At 41.3% G+C, this 22737-nt stretch overlaps 2 protein-coding genes across 4 annotated transcripts in view; one reads left to right on the plus strand and one right to left on the minus strand.

Annotated features, from left to right (window-relative positions):
* gfi1aa (growth factor independent 1A transcription repressor a) overlaps positions 1 to 19045 on the plus strand; it is a 20035-nt gene extending 990 nt beyond the window's left edge. Inside the window, exons 2-8 of one of the 2 annotated variants that reach the window (XM_024268605.2) lie at positions 14918 to 15003; positions 16242 to 16406; positions 16483 to 16677; positions 17669 to 18057; positions 18146 to 18283; positions 18354 to 18519; positions 18588 to 19045. In XM_024268605.2, the coding sequence (XP_024124373.1) occupies positions 16295 to 16406; positions 16483 to 16677; positions 17669 to 18057; positions 18146 to 18283; positions 18354 to 18519; positions 18588 to 18766 (1179 nt within the window). In that variant the 5' untranslated portion in view covers positions 14918 to 15003; positions 16242 to 16294 and the 3' untranslated portion in view covers positions 18767 to 19045. Of the gene's footprint in view, positions 1 to 14917; positions 15004 to 15987; positions 16407 to 16482; positions 16678 to 17668; positions 18058 to 18145; positions 18284 to 18353; positions 18520 to 18587 lie in introns of those variants that run through there. The other variant, XM_036216202.1, reaches the window with a different exon arrangement.
* A 276-nt stretch (positions 19046 to 19321) lies between these two features.
* Positions 19322 to 22737, minus strand: part of rpap2 (RNA polymerase II associated protein 2) — a 13279-nt gene continuing 9863 nt past the window's right edge. For both annotated transcript variants that reach the window (XM_024268630.1, XM_024268629.1), the window contains exon 12: positions 19322 to 19664. In XM_024268630.1, the coding sequence (XP_024124398.1) occupies positions 19523 to 19664 (142 nt within the window). In that variant the 3' untranslated portion in view covers positions 19322 to 19522. The remainder of the gene's footprint in view (positions 19665 to 22737) is intronic.

Consider the following 22737-nt stretch of genomic DNA (forward strand, 5'->3'; position numbering starts at 1 on the left):
TAAAAAAGGTTTTTAGGCTGTTTGGAGTTAAGCAAATAATTAAGCTACATGCTAGCTGTTTTGGCTAATTTAGCCTTTTTTGTTTTGGCTTTTAGGCTGTTTTGGAGTTAAGCTAATGTTTCAAGTACATGCTAGCTGTTTTTTTTAGACTAATTTGGTATTTAGTTAATATTTAAGCAACATTATAGCTGTTTTGGCTAGATTAGGATTTAAAAAAAATGTTTTTAGGCTGTTTGGAGTTAAGCTAATACTTCAGCTACATGCTAGCTGTTTTGGCTAATTTAGCCTTTTTTTTGTTTTGGTTTTTAGGCTGTTTTGGAGTTAAGCTAGTGTTTCAAGTACATGCTAGCTGTTTTTTTAGACTAATTTGGTATTTAGTTAATATTTAAGCAACATTATAGCTGTTTTGGCTAATGTAGGATTTTTAAAAAAAAGTTTTTAATCTGTTTGGAGTTAAGCAAATAATTAAGCTACATGCTAGCTGTTTTGGCTAATTTAGCCTTTTATATTTTGGTTTTTAGGCTGTTTTGGAGTTAAGCTATATTTCAAGTACATGCTATCTGTTTTTTAAACTAATTTGGCATTTAGTTAATATTTAAGCAACATTATAGCTGTTTTGGCTAATTTAGGATTTTTAAAAAAGGTTTTTAGGCTGTTTGGAGTTAAGCAAATAATTAAGCTACATGCTAGCTGTTTTGGCTAATTTAGCCTTTTTTGTTTTGGTTTTTAGGCTGTTTTGGAGTTAAGCTAATGTTTTAAGTACATGCTAGCTGTTTTTTTAGACTAATTTGGCATTTAGTTAATATTTAAGCAACATTATAGCTGTTTTGGCTAATTTAGGATTTTTAAAAAAGGTTTTTGGGCTGTTTGGAGTTAAGCTAATATTTCAGGTACATGCTAGCTGTTTTGGCTAATTTAGCCTTTTTTTGTTTTGGTTTTTAGGCTGTTTTGGAGTTAAGCTAATGTTTCAAGTACATGCTAGCTGTTTTTTAAACTAATTTGGCATTTAGTTAATATTTAAGCAACATTATAGCTGTTTTGGCTAATTTAGAATTTTTAAAATAGGTTTTTAGGATGTTTGGAGTTAAGCAAATAATCAAGCTACATGCTAGCTGTTTTGGCTAATTTAGCCTTTTTTGTTTTGGTTTTTAGGCTGTTTTGGAGTTAAGCTATATTTCAAGTACATGCTAGCTGTTTTTTAAACTAATTTGGCATTTAGTTAATATTTAAGCAACATTATAGCTGTTTTGGCTAATTTAGGATTTTTAAAAAAGGTTTTTAGGCTGTTTGGAGTTAAGCTAATATTTCAGCTACATGCTAGCTGTTTTGGCTAATTTAGCCTTTTTTGTTTTGGTTTTTAGGCTGTTTTGGAGTTAAGCTAATGTTTTAAGTACATGCTATCTGTTTTTTTAGACGGATTTGGCATTTAGTTAATATTTAAGCAACATTATAGCTGTTTTGGCTAGATTAGGATTTAAAAAAAATGTTTTTAGGCTGTTTGGAGTTAAGCTAATACTTCAGCTACATGCTAGCTGTTTTGGCTAATTTAGCCTTTTTTTTGTTTTGGTTTTTAGGCTGTTTTGGAGTTAAGCTAATGTTTCAAGTACATGCTAGCTGTTCTTTTAGACTAATTTGGTATTTAGTTGATATTTAAGCAACATTATAGCTGTTTTGGCTAATGTAGGATTTTTAAAAAAAGTTTTTAAACTCTTTGGAGTTAAGCAAATAATTAAGCTACATGCTAGCTGTTTTTGCTAATTTAGCCTTTTCTATTTTGGTTTTTAGGCTGTTTTGGAGTTAAGCTATATCTCAAGTACATGCTAGCTGTTTTTTAAACTAATTTGGCATTTAGTTAATATTTAAGCAACATTATAGCTGTTTTGGCTAATTTAGGATTTTTTTTGTTTTGGTTTTTCGGCTGTTTTGGAATTAAGCTAATGTTTTAAGTACATGCTAACTGTTTTTTAGACTAATTTGGCATTTAGTTAATATTTAAGCAACATTATAGCTGTTTTGGCTAATTTAGGATTTTTAAAAAAGGTTTTTAGGCTCTTTGGAGTTAAGCTAATATTTCAGCTACATGCTAGCTGTTTTGGCTAATTTAGCCTTAAAAAATCCCTAATACATGCCAATTTTGCAAAAATATTTAGCTCGTTGTTGTTTAAACTCCCTAATAGCCTCAAAGTCCTCAGTAAACTAAATTAGACAAAACATTAGCACATTGCTAAAGGAGAAGCTAAACACTAAATTAACTTATAAAAACTTCAGAAGATAACAAATTAGCCTGAAATGTTAGGATGTTAGTGAAGTAGAAGCTAACTCTAGTATAAAAAAGCTTAGTAGATGCCAAATTAGCCAAAAAAAAAAACTAGCACTAGCACATTGCTTAAATACTAAGTAACCTCCAAAAAAGCTTAAAATTCCTCAGAAAATTAGTCAAAAAGTTAGCCTGTTGCTAAAAATATAAACTAAACTCAGAATAGCCTATAAAACCCCAGTAGATAACAAATTAGCCAAAAACGTTAGCCTGTTGCTATAAATATTTGATAAACTCAATTCTTTAAAAAATACTTTAAGATATTTAAACAACCATGAAAATATTTAAGGATTTGTTTACCAAATTTGCTTAAAATTTTTGAAATTTGAAGACTTTCACACTCGTTTCCTATGGGGCATATTTTCCTTAATATTTTAAAAAACTATAAAGTTTATGAATACCCGAAATACAAACAGCAATGTCCTGAAGAAGCAGAATGTTTTGATACCAAGATTGCTGAAATCACTGAAAGTGTGATGGAGTTATTACTCCCAAACAACATACAGAAAGGAGGAGGAGAATCACTGTGGTGTGAATGCTTACTATACATTCACACAAATAGTCAGCAGAGGGCAGACTGGCTTCAGCTCCACTAATCACCTTTCAACTATAATCTACCAGAATTCTATTCTCTGCTTGATGCTGATCACCTGGATCAGGTGTCTTCAGTCAGTTATTCGCTCAACAAGGTCGGGGTGCTTTAGAAAAGATCAAGATACCTACAATTAACAAAAAGGACCCATGTCAATAGCAGATATTTTCACCATTGCTGCAATGACAGCTTGAAAGTGAGGTCTCACGTTCTTCACTATCCTCATGATGATGTTCTGAGCCGTTCCACTCGTCCACTAGTTCTACGTGCAGTTCTAACGGGTCATTATCATCCATGAACAGAAAGTTGGAGGTGTTCTAGTGGAATTGGAGAATCATCAGGATTCCATGATGTCTCTGAGATAAGAACGTACAGTGACTGGGTCACCTACAATAACCAAACCAGTTTAGCAGATCAAATTGTTAAAAATTATTTTATATCAACTATGACTCAGATCTGCAATCACAAATGATGATATGACTCAAATCACTAAAATAAAACATTACACCCCTACAAACTATGCTCTGATTTTCAAATTTTGTAATTTTTAGGTGTGTAACAATTAATTTTTAACAACGATTCAATTCATATCATCATTTGTGGTTCCTGATCTAACTCGTTGTCGATATTGGTTAATTTTGAACGATCCAGTAGGGTCCAATTCACTGATCTAAAATTGATCCACAACATATTTCTCCTAAACTTCCAATAGTGTGAGCCAGAGATAAATACCTGCTACTGAACAGTGCAGATGAAGTTTTCCTTATTCCTTGTATTTCTTCAAGATAATCAAGTGTAAATTAATGTGTACAAACAAGTGAACAGGAATAAATGTCAAATCCGTCCACATTGTAGTTTGATAAAGTTCAGCCCACTGTTCTTTTTCTACATCAAAATATACCAAGGGAAACCTTCTTAGAACATTCTGTCACACTGTATGGTCACATGACTTTGCTAAATTCAAAGTGTTCCCAAACATTGGACTGGAATGACGGTTGATCAGTCTTGCTGCATCACATGGATGTTGTCTGCTGTGATGGAACTTTTTATCCATTCATCTTCTTTCGCCCATCTGGGACTTGATCACAGAGGAGGCAGTCCAAGCAAAGATGCCCAGACTTCCCTCTTCCCGGCCACTTCCTCAAGCTCCTCTGGGGGGACTCTGAGGTGTTCCAAGGCCAGCAGAGAGACATAGTCTTTCTAGCATATCCTGGGTCTTTCCTGGGGTCTCCGCCCAGTGGGACATCCATAGAACACCTCTCCAGTGAGGCATCCAGGAGGCATCTGGACCAGATGCCTGAGCCTCCTCAACTGGCTCCTCTCAATGTGGAGGAGAAACAGCTCTACTCCAAGCTCTCTGACTGATAAGGGTACCAAGCTTCTGTATCTCTAAGGGAGCACCCAGGCACCCTCCAGAGGAATCTCATTTCAGCCACTTGAAGTTGGGATCTCGTTCTTTCAGTCATGACCCAGAGCTCATGACCACAGGTGAGTTCTGGAACAAAGATCGACCGGTAAATTGAGAGCTTTGCTTTCTAGCTCACCTCTCTCTTCACCACAATGGACCAGTACAGCGACCGCATAACGAGGGACATCTCTCCAATCCGCCTGTCGATCTCACCCTCCGATCTTCCCAAACTTGTGAACAAGACCCCAAGATACTTGCACTGCTCCACCTGAGGCAGGAGCACTCCACCCACCAAGAGAGGGCAAACTACCTTTTCAGGTCAGAATCCACAAATACATGGACTTGATGACTGAACTCCCATAAAACCTCCAGCACCCTGAAGAGGGTGTAGAGCTGGTCCACTGTTCCAAGACCAGGACAGAAACTCCACTGCTGTTCTTGGAACTGAGGTTCGACCATCGGATGGACTCTCCTCTCCAGTACCCTGGCATAGATTTTCCCGGGGAGGCTAAGGAGTGAGATTTCCCAGTAGTTGGAACACACCCTCTGGTCCACCTTCTTGAAAAGGAGAACCACCACCCCTATATGCCAGTCCAGTGGTACTGTTCCCATCTGCCACGCAATGCTGCAGAGACATGTCAGCCTGACACTCCCACAGCATCCAGTGACTGGAAGTACTCTGGGAGAACCTCATCCACCCCCAGAGCCTTGCCCCTGAAGAACTTGTCAAGGACATCCATGACTTCAGTTTGGGTGATGGACAGCCCCACCCCAAAGACCTCAGCCTCTGTATCCTCAAGGGAAGGTGTGTCAGCAGGATTGAGGAGATCCTCGAAGTATTCCTAATGTCCCCGGTTGAAGTAAACTGCACTGAAAACGGTAGTCCTCCACCAAAATTCTCCTCAGACCAAGTTTTCGCCTCCACAACTGTCCAGGCCGCAGCTCGTTTAGACGGCTTGTACCTGTCAGCGGCCTCTGGAGTCCCACAAGTCAAACAGGCCAGGTAGGACTCCTTTTTCACCTTGACAGCATCTCTTACTTCCAGTGTCCACAACAAGGTTGGGGATTGCCACCACGACAAGCACCAGAGATCTTTCAACCACATCTCCAAACAGCAGCACAGACACCCTGTTTCCACCTGTAAGGGCTGTTGTGTCTGGAGCTTTACTGGTCTCTTTGAATTCATTAAAGCTTCAAATCTTCAAAACAGCTAAATGTTTTTTTCCTCAAAACGTTGTCTTTGATTTAGAACCCTGTAGGTGCTGTCTGTGAATTTAAAATTAACTCTTAGAACTTGTGTGTACTTTTAAAGTAGTCAGATTGTTCATGAGTCATGAGTGTGCACAGCAGTTAATTTGGGGCTTTCTTCAAAAAGAGAGAAGTTTTGAACAGTCACTGAAAGGGAGAAGTTTACCAAAGGTCACTGAGGAACCTTGACTGTGATGCAGTTGCTGAAAAATCTCTCTTTACATTCACGATTTAAAGCTTTCTCTGACACCCAAATGTCTTGATGCATCATGGGTGGAGCAGTCATGCTACACAGCATAAATGATGATGAGGGCGGTGTACACTGGAAAGGTCAAGGATGAGACATTTGAATCTTGGGAGTTTAAGTCCTCTGAGAAAGGTCACAGTGTGTGACAGAGTTGTGGCTCCATTCCAACATACTGGAGAGCAGACTGCCGATTTCAGCTTTAAGATTACTCGAAGAACCTGGTTTAGCGAGACTCATCTTAACACTCAACCTCAGCTTTTCTGTCAAATAAATCCCAAAGTTATTTGTTGTTTGCTATTATTACCACCTACTGCGTGTACCATTCTGCACCAAACTTACTACTATTTGAATTAAATTCCAATAACAATTAGTTGTTAGAAGGTTGCTAGAAGTTAAAATCTGGTGGAAAGTATGGTGCACTGGAGTTCTGTCCTCTATTTTCATCTCCTCTGCTCTATTCTTCATTGTTTATTTCTCTATTAGTTCTGCTTGCCTCTGTTGGTGCAGTGTGATTCATGTGTTGTTCCTTCTTTCCCACTGTCCTCCGGGATCCCACCTTCATGTGGACATTCCTGAGGTTTCTTAATTTTTCCTCAAATTGTTTCTTTTAGGAGTTTTTCCTCACCAAGGAGGGTCTAATGGGAGGAATACCAGGGAAAAAGCGGAAGTTTAGCAACCAGCTACTGTTTATATTAACCTGAATTATGAAATTAAATAGTAACCTGAATGCACCAGGGTGGATATTAAACAAATTCACTGCCATCTCATTCAGGGATGGACGCGCATACACCCGGTACAAAAGTTGGCTACTGTTACACGGGGAAAGAATTTTTGAACTGCGCAAAAAATTTAGACGGTGGGTTACTGCGTGTGGTATCAGTGGTACAGCCATGCAATGGCTGTGGAACAACAGTGCAACAGTAGTTTCAGTGTAAGATTGGGCTGTGGAAGGGACGCCGGCACACGGGCTTGAACGCCGAAATTCCGCGTTCATGCACGACTGTAGCACGACCGTTTCCCTGGCCAGTCTGCGTTTGTACCACTGCTTACAGCGTCTGTTTAGCGCCGGAGCGTGGGAGGACGCGCTTACACGTGATTAAGCAGTGCTCTGACAGTGGAGTGGCAGTGGAATGGACTCCAGCGTCTGTATCACTGCTATTCCACGAACATGCATAAAGGTAGCCTGTCTGGCAGATTTTCCACATTTTTTACCTGTGATATGGCCAACAAATCCTGTGGGACCGGGCCTGAAAACAGTTCTTCCTCTCATAGAAAGACCTCTCAGCAGAAGCAGACAACACATTTATCTTCAGAGTTTATCCAGGCTGATTCTGTTTGACATTTTCATAATGTTCAGCTAAAGATAATCAGATAGTACTGATTTCTCCAAGCAGGATTTCCTGTTGTAAATCATGAAACACATATTTTAGAGGTCCAGTACTAGCATGCGTGCTTGAATTCAAACAGAATGAAGGCCAAACCCTGAGAGGTTTTCTCATCCACCGCTGTGTCAGAGACACTGACACCACCTCCCAAATGAGCACAGATGCATCAGCAGTTGCTGAGTGATGTGTAGGACGCTGGATCCACCTTTTCCCCAAAATTAACCTTTGTTAGGAATCCTGTCCAGCTTCCACTCTGATAGTAACACTCTCCAAAACACCACAGAGGAACATCAAATCAGAAAATCCTCACCACAACCTGAACTCCAGCTTGTGCAGATACAAGAATAAAACCGGCAACTGAAGAAAAGCAGCTTGAAAAGGAACTTTACCTTTCTGTCATTGCAGTTTTTACATGTTTTATTTTGTTTTGTCAAATGATGGCTGTGTGTATTTGTGCAATAAATAAGATTATTTCAACTGAATTTAAATAAACACACCTGAGAATATTTGGAGTTCACTTTGTTTTATCACTGACATTCCCTTTGACTCATAATTTAAGTAAGTACAAAAATAACTAAATTACTGTTATTAAGTGTTTGTGTGAAGTGTAAAATAGACGACCTTCTTCTTACAACTCAGTGAAAATTATCAGTGCTTTTTCCTTTTATTTAACGTTATTCACTCTTCAGTACGTCCCATGAGGGGTCGCCACAGCGAAGCAGCTTCCACTGGTTCACACAGGTGGTTTGACAGAGTTTTACCTTCCTGACACAACCATGTATTTATCCAGGCTGAGGACCACACTCTCCAAATTTAAATAAAGTTTAAATTCTAGTTTCATGTCTGTTTTGCTTCTCTAAATTCATTTTTTCTGAATTCTTAGATTTCTGAAATCAGATGTGGAGTCACAAATAAGGGAAGTAATGAGGATGATGTTTACTGAGTCTTAAAGAATATTTATGTTTCAAAATGTATGGCGTGAATTATTTTCCAGAGATTGGACTTTGTTTCAGTTCTGTTGATGTAAAATAAAGCTGTGCTTTAATCTGAGAGCTCAGAAGAGGATGTTTTAGACCAGGGGTGTCGAACTCAATCGCACAACGGGGCAAAATACAAAACACACCTTAGGTTGAACAGGATAAACATTTATTGAACACTCTAAAACTACCTTTTTAAGAGTTTAAAACCGTAACTTTTTAACATAATTATGAACTAGATATATACAATGACCTACTTTTTTCAGCTAGATGCTAGCTGTTTTGGCTAATCTAAGTTTTTTATTTTTATTTTCTTAAGGTTAATTTGGCATACTGCTAATATTTTAGCTGGCTTTTAGCTTCAGCGTTTTCAGCTTTTAGCTTCAGTGATTTCAGCTATCAATTTCAGCAATTTTCCGCCATTAACCAATCATGTTCCTGTTTGGAACAGGAAGTCTTTTATTTTGAAAGAATGTCATATGAGCTTCTGTCAAAAATCAAAAACGACTTTATGCTTTGAGAAAATTCCAGTTTATCTTAATTTTACTGTATTTAGTTGTGCCCAAACATAACTATCATTTATATTTATCATAAAAAATACAATGTAATGATGCAAAGCAGCATCGAATTTTCCTAAAAGGGTTTAAAAAAAGGCTTATTAGGTTTTGATCAGTACCAAATTGGCCCAAATGGCTCTTTAACTGCAAAGATTGCAGACCTCTGCACTAAAATAACAACAACAGCAACAAAAAAAACACTTCTGAAAACAGATCTTCAGAGAAAACATTGACATTTTTCTAAAACCAGAGAAACCATCACTCAGAGATTTGTAAAAGATTTTGTTTTTCATATTCTGTGAGGCTTATTTCCTTGAATGAAGTCAGAACTCATTTTTTTTTACAATAGATGTAAAGACAGATTCTTCAGAGCTTCACATAGAGGCTGAAATAACTTGAAGCCAGAAGTTTTGAACCTTATCTAGGTTCTGTGAACTGCTGTCTGTCTATCTCACTCACACTTATTTTACACTCATGCACTCTGCTGTTGTTACAGCCTCAGGAGCTTTGTCTCTGTAATCACACATCAAATGGACGGTCAGGTTGTCATCCTTCAACCTGTGAAGCTACTGAATACGAAAGCAAGGAGCCGACCAAACCCAGTGTTTCAACAGCATCGGTGGTCAGAGCTTTGAGTTGGAGAACAGAAAATCTTGCAGCTTTGACACGCTGAGACTGTAACTGCTTGTCGACATTTGCTAAAAAAGGAAGCGGAGTCTTCTGCTTTTCAGCTTGACCAGAGTGATAGCATCCCTCACTGTCACTCTGGGTGCATGAGCTCCGTCCATCAGATAAGAAAAGCTCCAGTCACTGCTGCTGACGCCTTTTCACTGCAGCTTAAGCTCAGTTTCTGCTGAACTGATTTCGCAATTAAAGCAGCGATTGTTGAGTCACGCTTCACCAGGGGTGGTCAGCGGTTCTGTAAGGTTCACACTGAGGCTGGAGGGTGTGGTGGGCAGATGAAGAGGAGGCCTCATGTCCGTTGGATAGGTGGTCACTTCAGCAGTGACTTCAGTCTTCAGCCTCTTTTCTGCTTTTTGCTTTTCACATGCTGCAAAATCAAGAAAAATCTTTTCTGTGCCGCTCGCTCATCTGCAGGCTTCATCTTTTGGTTCACTAATAGAATTGAAAGACGATGACTTCGTGGTCGCAGTGGACCAGAAATGACTTGCGGAAAATCACATGTCAACAAATGTCTTCACAGGCACACCACAGATAAGACTGCACCCTGTCAGCATGCAACACTCCTGTCTTTCTCACTGCTGCGTACATTGATTTTAGTTAGGAGCCCAGCTTCATCTGAATGGCTGCACAGAAATCTCTCTGAGGTCTTCGCGCAGTCACTGTCCGGCAGAGTCCAGCTCGGACCTGCAGAAATCACACTGCTGAGCAAATCAAATCAGCGGTGCAGAAAGCAGAATGAAGTGCTGCTAAGTTTATCAGCAGACAGAACGTTTCAGGAACAGCAGAAATGGTGCTAAGTTGAAGGTGAGTTTTCACTCTGCTCTGTCGGGGTTTTACACCTCCACCAAAAGCTAAAAGGGTTTCACTGAAGTGGCTCAGATCAAGGAGCACACGACTGAGAACAGCCTGTGTCTTCATCTAAACTTTGGAAAGAAACAGATTTGGTTCTTAACGCCATGGTGTTAGTGAAGAAATACTCATACACACAGAAAGGCCTGCCACAATTAGACGATTAATCGATGACTCATCGACTTTTAAAATAGTAGATGAGTAATTTAATACTCGATTAATCGTTACTTTATATTATATGGAGTCAGAGTGTAGCAAAGTTGAAAAGTATAATGGTATTCTGCAAACTTATTGGACAATTTGGGGATTTATTAAGGTTTTTTTAGGCTAATTTGGAGTTTAGCTAATATTTTAGCTCTATGCTAGCTTTTTTGGCTAATTTAAACTTATTTTGTTTTTCAGGCTGTTTTGGAGTTTAGCTAATATTTCAACTGCATGCTAGCTATTTTGCCTAACTTAGGCTTTTTTCACATTTTTAGGTTAATTTGTCCTTTAACTAATATTTTAGCTGGGTATCAGCTTCTGTGTTTTTAGCTATCATTTTCAGCATCTTCAACTCTCAGCACTAACATCTTCAGCGGCCAATTTCAGTTTACAGCATTCACACTAGCATTATTGCAGGTAATGGTATACATCTAGTTTTTAGTTAGTTTAAAGCTAATGATGGTTAAAATACGTGCTTTACATCTAGTGACCCAATTAGTCCGAGAAAATAATCGGGGATTCGTCGACTATTAAAACAATCGTTTGTGGCAGCACTAACACACAGATGAAGCTTATTTAAGGCCTGCTGTGCCCGTTGAACTCTGACCTCTCGCCTCTACTCCTCGACACACAATGACCAGGAAACGCACTGCAGCTTTTCACATCCACACACCAACGCGCCCAGGAGATTCTTGTTATTTGAGGGGGAAATTTACAACCAGAAACGGCTGTAATGTTCACTGCTGATCACAGTGATGGATGAGGGGGTGATTTGTGGAGTGTTTACAGCAAAAAGTCAAAGATATGGTGAGGAACTCCTGAGATCTTTGTCTTTTGTCTGAGAAAGCGCTGCCGTGTCTGGACCGGACAGCAGCTCCAAACGTGAAGCCAGAACTTTAGAGCACTTTTAAAGTTACAGAAAAACAGCACCTTTGTGGTGTGAAAGAAGAACTGTCTTGTGGTCGGCAGCATCCAGTAAATCATTCATTGTGTTCACATTCAGTCCCTATCTAGAGGCTGCAGGTGGGGAGTTTGATGAGATTCAGCAAGCCACTCCCGGGGGTCGGCTGGGGAGGCTGCATGCAGTTAAACTCAAGGAAAAGGAGTGAGATCTGATTGCTGAGCTGCAGGGAAAGGAGGGGAGAGAGTTAAAAGAAAGAGACGGGGGGTGTTAAACTGTGGTTAGTGTTTTAGAGCCAAAGGAACGTGTGAGAGGATAAGATAGCGTGATGTGGTTTTCATTGAGACGCCACACTGAGAGGGGGTGTGGAGGCGAGCGCTCACACTGAGGCTGAACAGGGACGTAAAGCAGGGAAAGTCAGTTTGGCCACAGTACCTTATTATGGCACCACTCCACTAAAAACGATTTGGTTCAGAGCATGTGGTTGTGTAAGTGACAAACGATCACTCCTTTGACTGGTTTCTCCAAAAATACACTCTCACTAAAAGACGTTTTAAAACATCTCTTCCAACTCTTCAGTGGGTGCAGTTGTGGTTTTATTTTTGAGAAAATCACTGCATTACAAAAGTTCTGAAGTTGCACGCCGTTTTCCACCTGTTTAGCTGGTTTTGAGCATTTAGATTTTGATAGGCGTGTGTATCTTTCCCTCTCACGATTCAATAACCATACATGGTCCACAAATCCATATATAAAGGATTCAACTAACTTTTTGGTGAAACGTGACAGTCCAAATTCTTTTACCAAATACACTAAAATCCAAATATTAGGGCTGGGTTGGCAAAATCCATTTGAATTGATTTAAACTCAACAGATCAATAATCAATTTATAAAAATATAAATCGATTTAGCACATAAAGCTCAAGTCCGCTAGCTTGATGCTAACAATTAATGGAATTTCCCGTAGGATGGCTAATGCTAACGCTCAGTTGACCTAAACATAAATTGCTGACTAAATGAACATCTTTATAAACTCACAGACAGGAATTTTACAAACTATTTTAAGGAAATATTTTAAAGTAACTATTTGTGGTCTAAAATAGGGCTGAGTATTTATTATAATTCCTGAAACGATTCAGTTTGATTCACAAAAGCCTATCGATTTGATTCTGATTTCTTTCTATTCTTTCGATTCTTCAATTCAGTTCAATTTTGAGTTTACACATTTATACAGATTTATTTAGAAATACATTAATAATCTACTATATGATTTGAAAATATTTATATTAATCTAATTCAGTTCACATTCTGTAAAATGTATCAGTGAAATAATAAGATTGTTCATATCATGGATTCTCTAAAGGAGAAGTTCTAACGAAAATGTTCAGATTATTAACATCATAAACATTGTTCTGCTTCTCCTGGAGGACGTTTCAGTTTGGCCACTAGGTGGCGATCGTGCTACAGTATTACACTTTAATCCAGAAGAAGAATGCAGCTTTTTTCCTTCAGAATCTGCTGGAATGTCATTGATCGTGTTAATAATAAAAAGTTACGGTATGTTAAAGATTTTGAAGAAGAAGCTGACTCAGCAAAAATGATCTGAAATACATTTGTTCTTGTTGAATTTCAACCCCACTTATGGAAGTTGATTTCTACGAGGCAGATGTTGTGTAAACACTGGAACTCTTGAAAAAAGGCAGCATTTATTTATCCAGTCTGCTCCGGGTTGTTTGTGGTGTTTCCTTTTGGTTTGGTTTCATTCTTGGTGTTACTGATCAGCTCAGCTTTGACACTGGGAAGAACTTCAGAGCTGAATGATGAGGCTGATTTGTAACCTCATTTGTAAAAGTATTACATTGGAAGTGTTACATTGCTAAAGCTCTGTCTGAATCGTTCAAACACAATGACTTAACTCTTGACTGAGAAAGAATGACGAAGGACTTATGCATGATTGACTGGTGTATCAGTGCCACCATTATTATTAAAGTTGATTTGACTGGAGAAATGTCTCTTTTTTAATTAGCTATCTCAGTCTATGACACCTTGACTGTAACTTTTATGAGCTCAAATCCCACCCCAACCACATGCACGCACACTTACACGTGCACCCATTCCAGCATAGGCTGTGGTTGTCAAGAATCAAGGGTTGGGGAGGAAGAGGAGGTGGGAGGACAGGGAGGTGGCTGTGCCTCTGCTGATAGCGTCTGTCCGGCTCTGAGTGGGTTTCCTGATCTGAGTCAAAGTTACCGAGTCTGAGGCTTTCACTGCAGACTGAAGACTTTCACTGCAGACTGAAGACTTTCACTGCAGACTGAAGACTTTCACTGGAGACTGAAGACTTTCACTGCAGACTGAAGACTTTCACTGGAGACTGAAGACTTTCACTGCAGACTGAAGACAAACTGAAAAACCCAAATCAGCAAAAACAGTGTGTAAATATTAGCCAAACTAACCAGCTCAGTGGCCTTGTGGTAGAGTGTCCGCCCTGAGATTGAAATGTCGTGGGTTCAAATCCCGGCCGAGTCATACCAAAGACTAAAAATGGGACCCAGTGCCTCCCTAGCACTGAGGAGTTGGACTGGGGGGTTAAATCACCAACTGGTTCCTGAGCGCGGCTGTGTCTACAGCTCACCGCTCCCCCAGGGGATGGGTCAAATGCGGAGAGCAAATTTCACTCACCAAGGTGCGTGACAAATAGTGGGACTTTAACTTTAACTCCAAAACAGCCCAAAAAATGTAAAAAAAAAGCCTAAATTAGCCAAAACAGCTAGCATGTAGCGTAAATATTGGCCTAACTCCAAACTCCCCTTCAAACCTCAAATAACTTTCAATATTTGACTCTTCATAAAAATATCTTTTGTCAAAATTATACAAGTTAGAAAAGAGCGCGAGATAGTATCTGGCTTTTAATAACAATAAAGTAAAATGATCTGGAGGACCAGATATAGTTATGCGGTGGGCCGGATCCGGCCCCCGGGCCTTGACTTTAACACCTGTGTTAGGAAGTTTTTGCACACATGACTGCGTGTCTTCTCGCCATTGTTAAGGTGTAAATTCCTGTGTTTTAAAATCACGCTAACGGAGCTGAGGCCTCCAACAACACGAGGAAGTGACTTCTAGAAGCTGCATGATTTATTTTTGTCCAAAATAAAGCAGAACGAGTTCAGCTCCGACCGGCGGCCTTTTTATCAAAGCATGAATCATCGTTTGTGTGGCTGAAACATTAGAATGTGTTTGTGTTGAGGGTCAGAGTGAACAGTTCTTCGGTTCGGACGGTTGCGGGGCGTGGAGCGGTTCTGGGAGCTGGACCCGCGAGCCAGCAGCTGCGTGAGTGCGGGACACGTGTGCCCGCTCCGGCCTCGGTTATCTGCGTCCGCCGCAGCTGCAGCAAACAGCCTCTGTTCCCACAGGGAGCGGTGAAATCAGCAGCGCTTTGCTTTCCACAGACTCTCAAATCTTCGCAAAGATTTGCTGTCAGAGCTGACAGATTTCAGCTGGAAAGAATCCGGTATTTGACCCAAAACAACAGTTTGTTTTTCATTCTGCAGAACATTGACTCCCGAGGAGCGCGCGCCTTAATTGGGCCTCCGTGTGTGAGTGACGAGGCTGAAACAATCAGGGTGAAGTGTGTAAGGTAAGCTGCAGCAGAGTCACCGTAACGGATACCGGGCTCTCCACCGGCTGGCAGCTGCGCGCGGCGGCCCCGCGCGTCTCATTAACAGGATCACCTTTCAACCAGCCAAACAAGCGGGACATTATGCAGCTCGGCCTGCGCACGCGCACGCGCCTGCATCCTTATGAAGCAGGAGTGTCAAACTCAATCACACGGGGGCCAAAATCCAAAACACACCTTAGGACGCAGGATAAAAATGTTTTGAACGATCTAAAACAACATTTGTAAAACTTTTAAAAAGTAACTTTTTAACATAATTATGAACTAGATATATAGCATTACCTATATAATGCTGGTGTGAATGCTTTAAGCTGAATTTATGCAGCTGAAGAGGCTGAAATTGATAGTCCAAAAACAACAAAAACTAAAACAAAACAGCCTAAAAAACAACAAACAAAGCTGAAATTAGCCAAAACAGCTAGCATGTAGCTGAAATATTAGCTAAACCCTGAAACAGCCTAAAAAATAGATAAAGCCTAAATTAGCCAGAACAGCTAAAATGAAGCTGAAATATTAGTTAAACTCCCAAATGGCCTATAAAATCTTACTAACTGTCAAAACAGCCCAACAAGCTGCTGAATGCCACAATTTTCAAAACTTTAAAACTGTAACTTTTTAACATGATTATGAATAATAAAAAGGCAAAAATAATATTCCAGAATAAATCAACTTAAACCTTAAATAACTTTCAATATTTTACTCTCCATAAATTGTCATAATTAAGTTATGAGCGCAAGATAACATCGGGCCATTAATAACAATCAAATAAAATGATCTGGAGGGCCGGATAGAATTACCTGGCGGGCCTGATCCGGCCCCCGGGGCCTGACTTTGACACATGTGTTATACAGTAACCATATGAGAACTCGGGATCGGCGTTTTGCGCATGCGTTGCAGACCCAAACCCTCCGTACGCATCAGGATGACAGCTCGGACTTTTTTAAAGGGTTGTAACCCGCAAATGTGTCACGTGAGGCGCGGCGCGTGATTGATCCGAGAGATTTTTGGGGGAAAGGCCTGAACGTCCTCTCAGCCTCATTTAAACTCATCTGCAGAGTGTGACAGGCTGCAGGCTGAGGGCGGCGTTTACCCTGGTCTTTGGCCGCGCGCCCGGCGACACCTGGTAAACCGGCCCGCGTCTTTGCGCATGCGTAATGACTTGCCACATGAAAAAATCCCAACGTCGACTCGTCTGACAGCCACTAGAGATAAAGTGAGACCAGAGGACGCAGCGGGACCTCTGACAGCCGACATGCCGAGGTCCTTCCTGGTGAAGAGCAAGCGGGCCCACAGCTACCACCAGCCGCGCGGCCTGGACGACGGCGGCGGCCCGCTGGACGCGATTCTGGCTCACGTCAGCGCAGGTACTTTTCTGCACAATTGCGCTCCAAAGAGCGGGACCTGTTGCGGTCAAACCACTTTCTCCTCTCCCGCCACCAGAAAGCAGGTCTCCGGGGGAGCTCGGGTCCGGCGTGGACCAGCAGGAGGACCGCGCTGACAGCCTGTCCCCCGGCTCTCGGCTGCGGTCTCCGGGCTCCGTGTCCTCCGGATCCCCGCGGAGCTGCACGGGCGGCGCGTGCGAGCGCGCCCCCGACTGTGATTTCTGGCGTCCACCGTCCCCCTCCTCCTCCCCAGGTCTGGACACTTTCAGCACCAATGAGTAGTTAATATAATCAATTCAATGTTTGCTTATAAATATTAATAAAAGTTATTCTCTGTAAACACAGAAAAAAAAACTGAAGTTACAATAATCCTAATTATCTAACTCTAACATGAATTCTATAAATATTGTCTAATAAATAGAACAGAATCGTCTTAAATGTAACGTTTTTCTGTCCGAAATTTTTATGGGGCTGGGAATCGATTAAAAAATGTAAATAATTAATCTCATACCTGGGAAAAATTAATTGCGATTAATTGCAAATTTGTTAAATTATTTGGCAACCACTTAACTACAAATAATCACAAAATGAATCACACACAGAACATTTATTTTTAATTATTGCTGTTAAATGATGAAAAAATATTCAGATTAATCAAACTTTTGTGTTGTGATTAATCACGATTAATCACAATGTTCCCCTATTTATGACAATATGTGGCTATTGAACAAAAACAGGCCAGAGACGAAATGTTTCATTCATTTGTATTGTCTTAAAATGTTTTATTTATAAAGTGTTAACCCAGAAATGTAATTTGTGTTTAAAACACATCAACAGTAAGATAAGCAGAACTCTAAAGAATTTAATGTCTGCAGTATTTCTCCAAAAAAAGTGACTCTGGACCAAATGGTCCGATTTTTGTGAAAAGGCAAACTAAACCAAAAAATAACAAGAGTACAGTCCTTAAAATCAATTAAAAATGTATTTATTTTATAAATAAGTGTTATAATACCTGACAAAGTGCTTTAACGCACACCATGGAAGCCTGAGGGGAAGCGATGGACTGCTGCTCTTGAGGGGGGACCAATTTGCGTTAATAAATATTAACGCGTTAATAAAATTTGTTTGCATGGGTGCGTTAACTTTCTGTGATTTTGGTATTTGAAATCTATAGAATAACCTATTTGTGTTTGTGCGCGTGCGCAATGGACACGCACTGAAGCCCGCTCCAAATTGCTTTCCAGGTTCGGATAAATGTTCTCCCGCCACTCCGGAGGAGGCCTTCAACATCCCGCTTTTTCCATTTTCCTGGTCTACATACTCCGGCTCCAGCTTGCGGAATCTGGTCCAGCGGCCTTTCCCGCGCCATCCGCGGGGCCTGCGGGGCTCACCCGCCGGCCTCCTCGGCGGCGGGGAGGAGAGCGGCGGCGAGCGGCTTTACGCGCAGCGGGGCCTCGCGGCTGCAGGCCTGCGGGACTTCTCCCCGACAGCCCGGCAGATCTGCAGGCTGCGGGATGGAGACACGCTGTGCGTGGACGTGCGGCGGGAGAGCCGAGAGATCAAGGCTGAGGAGGACTTCCTGCACTCTCACTTGGAGGCCAACGGATCCTACAAGTGCGTGAAGTGCTGTAAGGTGCGTGGGAGCGCGTGGTTCGTGCGTAAAAGTGAAAATGTTCTCGGTTGCTGACCTGATGCCGAACCGGAACCGTGTCTCCCTGAAGGTGTTCTCCACGCCTCACGGCCTGGAGGTCCACGTCCGGCGCTCACACAGCGGCACGCGGCCGTTTGAGTGCGGGATCTGCGGGAAAACCTTCGGGCACGCGGTGAGCCTCGACCAGCACAGAGCGGTCCATTCCCAGGTAGAGCCCCCCACCCCTCCTCAGAGGCCTCCGGGCCCAGAACCGGGCCTGACCCTTCCGTTTGCCGCAGGAGAGGAGCTTCAGCTGCAAGATCTGCGGGAAGAGCTTCAAGCGCTCCTCCACGCTCTCCACGCACCTGCTCATCCACTCGGACACGCGGCCCTACCCGTGCCAGTACTGCGGGAAGAGGTTCCACCAGAAGTCGGACATGAAGAAACACACCTTTATCCACACAGGTGAGGCTGCGTCATGACGCGACCAAACAAACCCGCGCGCCAAAATGTCCTGACGGCTGTTTCCGCAGGTGAGAAACCGCACAAGTGTCAGGTTTGCGGGAAGGCCTTCAGCCAGAGCTCCAATCTCATCACGCACAGCAGGAAGCACACGGGCTTCAAGCCGTTCGGCTGCGACCTGTGCGGGAAAGGCTTCCAGAGGAAAGTGGACCTGCGGAGGCACAAAGAGACGCAGCACGGACTCAAATGAGCGCAATCCCCGCAGAGATCCCGCAGAGACGCGTGAGGAGGAGGTTTCCTTTTTGTTGGAATGCTATTTAACTGTTCTGACGCGTTTTATTTATCTGTCCTGGTTTTAAACGTTGTAAGTATGGAAAAAAAATCATAAATTCATAACCAATGTCCAAACTGGAGTCTTAATTCAAGCAAAAACACGCAAATATTTCAAACTCATTACAGAAATAATGCAATGCATGGATTAGAAAATAGAAAAGAAAACATGTACATTCATTAAATGTCATAATTATAAGTCTAGTAGAGTTTGATTGCTTGCTTGAACAGGAGACGTATATAATCTAATCCCTAGTTAGCTCAGTTGGAATGTTTGTTAAATCTGTTTGCATGTGATGTGACACGCCATCAATCACGTCTCCAATCTGCACCACAGGTCAACCTCACATTTAATTGGGGGCTGTTTGGCTGCATGGACCACCTGGCACGGCCAAATATCCTCAGACAAACCAGTTGCTCACATACCCATATAACAAATGGCATTATGAGACCATAAACACGCGTGCAAAGGAAGTCTGGAGATATAACTGGGTTTTATTACAACAGTAGAAGCAGCAGGTCTACACAGGCTTTTCACTGGGTGTGATTTATCTGCTCCTCTCAGGTTAAACATCAACAGATCCAGAGGATCTGATTTGTCTGGATCCAGAGAGCTAAAAGTTTTAAAAAGTATTTACAAAATAACTTTCTGCGTGTCTGCTTGCTGTTGGGTGTGCTAGAGGGGGGGGTTAAACAGCTCCACCAGACTCAGGAGGTGCTGCTCCTCCAGGCCCAGCTCCTGCAGCAGAGTCTTCACGTAGTCCACTGAGGTGGAAACCTGCAGGGCTTCCCTCACCACCGGAGACACCGCCGACAGGCTGGAACCACAACACACAACAACCAGAGGTTAAACTGTTGCTTCTGATAGGAGTTTGGGTTCCGGCTGACTGAACATCCAGAGGAACCTCAGACTGAGTCAGACAGAAATCTGATCCAAACACGAGGAGTTTGCAGAACTTCAGCCGGAGCAACAATTTCTGAGCCTGAAACAATCTGGAGGGTTGACAGAAACGTTCCCCGCCGCTCTGTGACGGCATACGTTCAGCTGGAACGATGATTAGGGCTGATGATGATACAAGTCGACGACTGATCGACTATTAAAATAGTCGTCGGCTAATTTAATATTTGATTAGTCGTTCATTTAGATTATATGAAGTCAGAGTGTAGTAAAGTTGAAGGTTATGATGGCATTCTGCTAGTTTTTTAGGCTATTTTGGAGTTTAGCTAATATTTCAGCTACATGCTAGCTATTCTGGCTAATTTAGAATTTTTTTCCCATTTTTTAGGCTATTTGGAGTTTAGCTAATGCTACATGCTAGCTATTCTGGCTAATTTAGGATTTTTTCAGTTTTTAGGCTATTTTGGAGATTAGCTATCATTTAAGCTGCATACTAGCTATTTCGGGTAATTTAGGATTTCTTCCGTTTTTTTAAGGCTGTTTTGGAGTTTAGCTAATATTTCAGCTACATGCTAGCTATTCTGGCTAATTTAAGATTTTTTCAGTTTTTGAGGCTACTGGGTATTTGGAGTTTAGCCAATGCTACATGCTAGCTATTTCTGCTAATTTAGGATTTTTTTTCAGTTTTTTAGGCTATTTTGGAGTTAAGCTAATATTTCAGCTGCATACTAGCTATTTTGGCTAATTTAGTTTTTTTTCTTCTTCATTTTTTTAGGCTTATTTGGCATTTAGCTAATATTTTAGCTGGCTATTAGCTTCAGCATTTTCAGCTATCAACTTTAGCATTTTTAACTATAAGTTTCAGCATCTTCAGCGGGCAGATTCAGCTTACAGCATTCACACTAGCATAATCGCAGGTAATGCTACATATCTAGTTTGTAGTTAGTTTTAAGCTAATGATGGTTAAGATGTGTGCTTTACATCCAGTTTGCGCATGACCCGATTAGTCCACTAATTGTAAAAAATAATCAGTGATTAGTCGATTATTAAAGTAATTTTTTTGCGGCAGCACTAGTCATGATGGCGTCTTTGTTTTTTGGAGAGCTGGTCCTAAAGCTTCACTCTGTCCCGTCTAAGGTGGAGGTGCGCCGCCGCGCTGGATAATCTCCGGTTCAACTCAAGGTCTAATGTTGCAGTGGGGGGGGCATCTATTATTCAGGCGGCCTGAACAAAAGAGACCAGAGCAGCTCCGCAGCTGCCGCGCCACCAACAGATAAGACGGCACACCAAATTATTCATGATGGATGGAAAGGTAGAAGAGAGCTGAAGACAAGCCGGTGAAATCATAGAGCAGCAGCCACGCGGCAGAGGGAGTGCATGTTAGGGGAAGAGCTGATCAGCAAACAAAAACCATGGAGGACGTTCCACAGAAGAGGATTCATCCATGATTTCATGGCTCTTTTTCCACCTGCAGTGTGTTCCAAATTATGATGAAAATTGTATTTAAGAGTCAAAAAGATCAAATTCTCAATGAAGCTCGTGGATGATGTTGTGTCTCTTTGGATCACTGACATCAATCTCAGACTCCTGTGATCATTAGTTTTCAGGTCAGTTCAATTAAAGGAAAAACTACTAAAGAAAGACGTTCTACATTATTAAGCAGAACAACATTTTCAAATAATATGGGAAAGAAAAAGGATCTCTGTTGATGAAAAGTGTGAAATAGTTGAATGTCTAGGAATAAGGTATGAAAACCCTGGATATTTCAGGAAAACATAACCGTCATTGTACTATGAAGAGACTTGTGGCCGATTCAGAGACACAGGTTGGTGCAGATAAAGACAGAATGAGGAAGATTTCTGTCAGGATTTCGAGAGCAGCTGCTAAAATACCATCACAAAGCAGCAGCAAAAACAAATTTGAAGCTGCTGAGGCCTGTTTCAAGAACAAGGTTTAACAAATTCAGAGTTCAAACCTGAACTCAGAGTTCAAACCTGAACTCAGAGTTCACTGATTCAAAGTTCACTAAGGGGTGGAGACTGCAGGGAACTCTGAATTTCCTGAAGGTAACCTGCTCCAGACCAGGTTACCTTCACAGAGTCAGTTGCCATAGTGATTAACTCAGAGTTCAGCTCAACCCTCTTCCTGAAACGGGTTTGGTTTAACCCATTTTCATGGGTTTAAGTTACCTCCGTTTCTGAAACTGGAAACTCACGAGTTTTCCTGAACTCAGAGTTCAAAAACTCAGAGTTCCAACAAAATCCACTTCTTGAAACGGGCCCCAGGTGTCTCTGGAGTCCACCAACATCAAGGTGTAGGATCCTCCAGAGGCTTCAGTTCTACGTAAACCTTCTATTGGACCCCCTAAACACAGAAACAGCTGCAGTGGGTCCAGAATATGGAGCTAAATTTGGGTCAATATTATTGGAAACCCAAATAAAACAAACTGAAAAAAATATTGGTGCTTGGCCAAAAAAATGTAAATGTCCAAAACTTTTTGCTATTTTAAAATAAACTTAATTTACTTCAAATAGTCTGTTTTTTTAGGTTTAAAAGCTCAAAATTTCAATTTCTAAACTTTTTTTCAGTTTCAATTTTTTTTCGCTTTCACCTTTAACTCTTTTTTTCTTTTTCTTTTTGTTTTCGAATCCAAAAATTTCTGTTTCAAAACTTTTGGCCCTGTTGTGGTGCGTTGGGGCGGGGCTAACACAAAGGACCAATCAAATCGATGAGAGTGGTTAGCCATTTTGTCCAAGCATAAGAAGATTTTCAATGGTGCTTTGAACAGGCAGTTTGTAAGCAAAAAAAATGATTTTTACACCCGTCTTTGGACAACTTCAGACTGTTATAGTACAGACTAAACATTCATGTTCTGACTGTAATTATCACAGTTCTCAGAGTCACTGAATGCATCGGGACTGAAGTTACTCATCGATTTTGATTGGTCCTTCGAGTTAGCCCAGCCCCAACGGGGCCAAAAGTTTTGAAACTGA

Source organism: Oryzias melastigma, linkage group LG17 (assembly GCF_002922805.2).
Source record: "Oryzias melastigma strain HK-1 linkage group LG17, ASM292280v2, whole genome shotgun sequence".
Lineage (NCBI taxonomy): Eukaryota > Metazoa > Chordata > Actinopteri > Beloniformes > Adrianichthyidae > Oryzias > Oryzias melastigma.